Source organism: Salvelinus sp. IW2-2015, linkage group LG28 (assembly GCF_002910315.2).
Source record: "Salvelinus sp. IW2-2015 linkage group LG28, ASM291031v2, whole genome shotgun sequence".
Taxonomy (NCBI): domain Eukaryota; kingdom Metazoa; phylum Chordata; class Actinopteri; order Salmoniformes; family Salmonidae; genus Salvelinus; species Salvelinus sp. IW2-2015.
This window is the reverse complement of record NC_036868.1, coordinates 11,271,975-11,278,638: the sequence shown is the minus strand read 5'-3', so window position 1 is coordinate 11,278,638 and position 6,664 is coordinate 11,271,975. Positions and strand designations below refer to the sequence as shown.

At 40.6% G+C, this 6,664-nt stretch overlaps 1 protein-coding gene across 1 annotated transcript; it reads left to right on the top strand.

Moving 5' to 3' along the window:
- Positions 1-1,976: 1,976 nt before the first annotated feature.
- On the top strand, positions 1,977-5,609 carry LOC111954619 (hairy/enhancer-of-split related with YRPW motif protein 2). The gene is made up of 5 exons (XM_023974484.2): positions 1,977-2,186; positions 2,591-2,669; positions 3,018-3,101; positions 3,231-3,312; positions 3,818-5,609. Exons 1-5 carry the CDS (start codon positions 2,104-2,106, stop codon positions 4,495-4,497), a joined length of 1,008 nt encoding a protein of 335 aa, XP_023830252.1. The 5' UTR covers positions 1,977-2,103; the 3' UTR covers positions 4,498-5,609.
- The last annotated feature ends 1,055 nt before the right edge of the window (positions 5,610-6,664 follow it).

The following is a 6,664-nucleotide window of genomic DNA, read 5'->3' as shown; positions in this document are numbered from 1 at the left end:
GAGCCAAACAATGCACTATCTTCACTGTTTTACCCAGGAAGGAACTATACGGCCTGGAGCCTCCAACTGGCAGGGGACCCCAGTTCATTTGTGGCCCTCTCGGGTGTGTGGTGGTGTGTGTGGTGTTGTGTGTGTGTGTGTGGTGTCTGTGTGTTGTGTTGTGTGGTGTGTGTGTGTGTGTGTGGATTGTGTGTGTGTGTGTGTGTGTGTGTGTGTATGTGTTCCTCTTAATTGCTTTGTGGTGATCTACTCCTCTCACAGGAACTGCAATGTGTTTAAAACCAGAAGCAACATTTGTCTTTGGTTTAATATTTCCTTTCTTTTGGATCCTCGGTTATAATTACCTTTTTTCTGTGTTTTTATTTGATCTTTATCCCAATATCTTTACTTCAGTTCCAAACAGCACTCCCTAACTGTTGCAAATCTGCTTTGGGTCCAAGGCTGTGTTTGCACAAGCAGCCAATTCTGATCTTTTTTCCACTAATTGGTGTTTTGACCWATCAAATCCGATCTTTTCACCTCAGATCTTTTTCAGAGCTGACCAGATTGCTAATTAGTGAAAAAAAGAAAGAAACACAGCCATAGTGGCATATCTCTAAGCACATTATTCAGATATGTGAAAATCTCTTTTACCAAGGCTCACATCAGATGTTCTTGGCACCTCCATCTACTCTTTTTATAGTCCTTTATGTTTAGAAGACATTCTCAGTTCAAGACCAGGTGTAGACTCTTGACATTCTCCATGCAAGTCCATGATGTCCTACAGTACACACTACACACTCCTTCCCCTCCCTGGGGGCAGATTGGGATTGCTTGTGGTCAGGATGTTCAGTTCCACCATCTTCAATTTTCCTTAGATTATCTAACTTCTCTTAAACACACCATCCCTTTGACAGCCATTTCATAATAGGCTCATGTGATAAATTATGAAAATGTATTTCTTCAGGTTATTCTGGCAACCTATTCAAACTATTCAACACATAATTCAAAAGTATATTACTAAATCTCTGCATACTGCACTCTAAACTCCTCTGTAAACTTGTCATCTCTGTATACCCGCGTTCTGTGCTCCTACCATGTTGTGCTGCTGCCATGTTGTGTTGCTACCATRTTGTTGTCATGTTGTGTTGCGACCATGCTGTGTTGTCATGTGTTGCTGCCATGCTATGTTGTTGTCTTAGGTCTCTCTTTATGTAGTGTTGTGGTGTCTCTCTTGTCATCATGTGTGTTTTGTCCTATATTTTTAATCCAAGCCCCCGTCCCCACAGGACGCCTTTGCCTTTTGGTAGGCCGTCATTGTAAATAAGAATTTGTTCTTAACCGACTTGCCTAGTTAAATAAAGGTTAAATAAATRAAATACAAATAGCAGACGGGGAATGATAGTGAATACAGTTCTGGGGGGAAATAAAAAAGTAGTAATAGTATATAATATGTCATTGTCCCTATGTCCACTGCTGCTGGAAATACTCACATAGCCAAACAAAGAAAAAAAAGTTGTCCAAGTTGTGTAAAATTAATTTGGAGACATGGATATTTGCAGGAGGGGTTGCTCAGAGGAATGCTTTTCTCACTGAAGATGAATGATTTTAGCAACATAAAGTCTATATATTTATCAATGATTATATATTTTAGATTTTGATCATCTTTTTTTTATGATCTACTTTTGCTTTCTTTTTTCAAGTTCAGGTAACGGTTTGGCGACTATAATTGACTATTATCTGCCACACATACATGTTTTGTCATGGTCAAGCAGTGTTATATGTTCTGTCACATTCCGAGTTCGTGTAAACAGTTCCTCACGCTTTTCGCGGCTCGCGGGTGTCTTAAACAGTACTAAAACTGTGCAGTCAATTATCTAGCGAACTTGGTCCAGCGCTGGAGCACAAACCTCTCTCTCATTGCTCAGTGGCTCGGGGCGTGTTTTTTCTGCTGTGGGTGTTCCCAAGCAGGACGTTGGCAGCTACGCTCCCCTGCGTCTGTGATTGAGGCTCCAACAGCACGTTGGGAAAGCTGTACAAAGGGAATTGTACACGCACCAGTCAAGTCTACCTGGACGCGCACCCATCCACGGAGACGTTAGTAGAGACAGCGAGTGTATCACCATGAAGAGGCCTTGTGAGGATAGTACTTCTGACAGCGACATGGATGAAACTATTGATGTTGGCAGTGAGAATAATTATTCTGGGTGAGTTCTTAAAGATGGAGATTTGGGGAAAATATTGGGTAGATACAGAATGTCATTGGTCATTTTTCCGCGTGTAGGAGGCAAAACGGATGAAACTTTTAAGTTGAGTAAAGTTTGTCAAATGTGCATGGCAAAAAAGTTTCACTCTGGTGTAAACTTTCAGGTGACAAGTGCAAATCATCACCTTTATGTGTGGTTCATGAGCGAGGAACATTTTGGAGAATTCTCTTTAAGGTATTATAAATAGAGTATTAGTGCAGGCTACATTAGTGTTATCAAAATATGCATTGATGCATAAATTACACAATGTAAACTGTGTGGTTTTGGATAGTTGCTCATCTATAACAAAAAGAAAACACTCTGCTGAGTAAAATGAACATATATCTTATGTTTGTCCCATGCAGGCACAGCAATGGATCATTTATTAGATGTGGCTCCCCAACAACAACAACCCAAGTTATGGCAAGAAAAAAACGAAGAGGGGTAATTATTTATTTAGTAGTTTATTATCATCATTATTATTATGTATAACTTATTATTTAATAATGAAGTTTAGTTTAGTTTATTAATTCGACTGTTTTAAAAACGAGCACACATAAGACTTGAAAAAGACGTACATGTACGTGAGTAAAATCATCGCGGATAACACACACTAAAGTCTGGGACTTATTTACATTGTTGTCCTCTTATTCCATTGTAGTTATCTTTATTGTGTATTACTTATTATTTAAACATGTATTTAATTATTGTAGCGTTATTGTTAAAATTATTATTATTAGGCCTTGTATTATTATATTTCAAAGTATGCAATAAAATATGTATCTATTGTAGATCATCGAGAAGAGAAGGAGGGATCGAATCAATAATAGTTTATCGGAGTTACGTCGACTTGTCCCAACTGCATTTGAAAAACAAGTGAGTTGAAATTAAAAGGAACTTACTGCAAAGTTTCATTTTCATCAAAACAGTTATGACATTTTGTGGATATTTTTAATTGAAAGTTATGAGAGTTCTAAGCCTCATACATCCTGTTGCTCCTTGCAGGGTTCAGCCAAATTAGAGAAGGCAGAAATATTGCAGATGACAGTGGATCACCTAAAGATGCTGCAGGCCACTGGCGGTAAAGGTAAGGAGTTAATTGGCTGCTTCTCTCTGCCTTACTGTGTAGTGAAATCTGAGTGAGCAGTCCCCTTTGACAAGTGGAAATAAATGCTAATGGTAGGTTTGAACTCGTGGAAAAGTGCTGCTGGGACTAAAGGAGCACTTGACCCTTGGATTGTGTTTGCTTTCATAAATCCGTGGGAGGGGAGAAGGCTGCATTCACAGGTTGCCCTGTCAGGGGTTTGTTTTGGGTTTTCTGCAAGTGTAAAAACAGGTGAGACAAAACAAACATATAAACATCCCAGCACAATCCCAGACTGTTAAGGTTATGCCTGGAAGCACAGACGGCGCCCTAATGGTCAGCCTGGGAGACCAGCATGTATCCATCCCTCTCCATTTACTAATCACTCCCATCAGTAGCTGGTGGCTACATTACAGATCGTTAGAGAGACCGGCAGTATTTATAGGTGTTTGGCATTCATAATTTCAATATCCTTCYTTTGTGTCTGTCGGCTTGTCTGTCTCTATAGGGTATTTTGATGCCCACTCCCTGGCCATGGACTTCATGAGTGTGGGCTTCAGGGAGTGTCTGACGGAGGTGGCCAGATACCTGAGCTCTGTGGAGGGATTAGACAGTAGCGACCCCCTGCGTGTGCGCCTGGTCTCCCACCTCAGCACCTGCGCCTCCCAGAGGGAGGCGGCTGCCATGACCTCATCTATGGCACACCACCAGCAGGCGCTCCACCCTCACCACTGGGCCGCCGCCTTCCACCCCTTCCCCACCACCTTCCTCCAGCAGAATGGACTGCCCTCCTCAGACAGCGCCGCCAGCAGACTGTCTATGGAGGTGCCCCAGCGTGGCTCGGCCCTCCTCACKGCAACCTTCTCCCATACCGACTCCTCTCACAGGGCGCCCTCTAATGGCAGCGTGGCGCCCTGCGTCCCCCCGCTCTCCACCTCCCTCCTGTCGCTCTCGGCTACTGTTCACGCTGCGGCCGCTGCTGCTGCTGCGGCCCAGACTTTCCCCCTGTCATTCCCTGGAGGATTCCCCATCTTCACACCTCACAGTGTGAGCAGCACAGCGTCTATGGTAACTTCAGCTGTGAGCCCCTCCATTTCCACCACATCCACCTCACAGCAGAGCAGAGACAGAGAGAGCAGCAGCAGCAAACCATACAGACCTTGGGGAACAGAAGTAGGAGCCTTTTAAGTGTTTGACTTTTCAAAGGTCTCCTGGTGGCTAGAGGACTTCAACACTTTGAAGATAAAGGAACAAGACTGTTTTATTAACTATAGCTTGGATTTCTTGGTGTTCATGGACTTTTATTCCACCAGCTTATTTAATTTCTGACTGTGTACAGATTCAGAGCAAATGCAAGTTATCTTATGGGAGCGAGAGCGACGATAATGAAATCCACTTAAAATGTACTAATGATTTATTTTTTATTGAATAACAACACTCAAATTGGACCTATCTAGCCTCTGTCTATTTCTCCATTTTCAGTGTCAGTTTGTTTTCATTTTCTTAACACTGTCACTAGACCATTTGCTTCCCCAAAATTGGCTAGATAATTCATATTATTATGAGTATTATTTTCTGAATATGTGAAATAGAAACAAAATTCCTTAAAATATCCAGTAGAAGTTTTGTTTTGCTCTGACCTCTGACCTCAACTCAGTTGATTTTCTTGGTGGGGAAATAATGTGATAAACACTCACAAAGCACCCACTGGACTCAGACACCAGTTCAATGTCTACTTTTGATTTATATTTGGTTGAGTTGTCAACCAAAAATGTTGTCAACCAAAAATGTTACCATGTCATTGGATTTAGGCTAAAAATTGGGTGAAAAATATACGAAATTCCCTTTGATTACTTTTTCAAATCCAATCAGTTTTCCACTTTGATTCAACGTCATGACAGTGGGCAGTGTCTTTAGGAGTTGTTCTAATCAATCAGATGAAGAACCAAAGGGTTTGGAGATAATCAGTCAACGAATGAATCAAAGCAGAGTGTTTCTAATCTAATCCATGAATTTACACGTTTGTAAATATGAGATGAACTACAAGCTATATTGAAGATAGAAGAATACATATTTGGTGATGCACTTCAATTTGCTGCTGGAAAGAAGTGACAGGCGCTTTTTCCTTTAGAAAGTACAAAAACAACACATCACATAGCCTAGTACTTCCAACTGCAGTTCAATGATACAACTGTAACTTGTTTGGCTTTTTTCTTTTGTAACAGTTGCCTATGCAAACAAGCCCTCTAGGCCTACTCTACAGATGTCACTGATTAAAAATGTTTTTTATATATATATATTTGGCCACTCAGAGCATATTCTTCTTTGTTTTCACCACAGCAGATCAATGGAGCCAGAGTATGTGCCAATGCTCTAACGCCATAATAAAATAAATAGTTTTTTGAAGACCACAAAGTATACGTTTAATCTATTTTGGTGAGGGAAAATATTCCTCCTTCCTGTTATGTGTTATTGAGAGGATGGGTAAAACAAAACTCCCTAAGAGAGACACACATAATAACAATTGCACAACTGGCACTGTCTGTACACAGAGTTGTAAATCAGTCACCAACATTTCTACAGCCTTTCGAGACAACAACTCACCCTATTCTGTAATTATATCTACTGTAGGGACCTATAGACATTGAAGTTTAAAAAGATATCAATTTCCATGTGTCTATTGTGACAATTTTGGACTGCACCTCTAGACAATTGTATGCTATAATGTTATTGGTTAGCCTATTGTTATGCGAGATGGTATTCAAAGGGGAAAAAGGGAATATGTACAGAGTCTGGTTCGGTTATTTTCTCCCTTGGAGAAAGAATATGTCAACGCGATTGCAGGGTATCAGCATCCCTGACGAACCGTTGGTTTGGAACTGGTCCCACCTGGCACAGACATCAGTTTAACATCTAATTTTGATTTACATTTGGTTGAGTTTTCAACTAAYGTGAATTCAACGTGAAATCAACAAAAAAAGTAACCATGTCATTGGATTTAGGTTAAAAGTTGGGTGACAATAAGACGAAATACCCTTAAATTGATGACTTTTGCAAATCTAATCAGTTTTCCACATTGATTCAACGTCATCATCACATAGATTTTTTKGGRTTGAAATGACGTGGAAAAAACATTGATTTAAACAGTTTTTGCGCAATGAGGTATAAAKGAAAAACAACTTTGGTCACTCCTCCCAAGATGGGTATTTACTAGCCTAATGCACTCTCTTTGTCACGRGTCTGTTAGAAAGATTTACGTTAGTAAATCACTGTCAAACCATTAAATTCCTTAAGAGAAAAAGTATCAGCATTTCTGCCTACTGCCCACCGACAATCATGGGAACAGCGCTCGGTT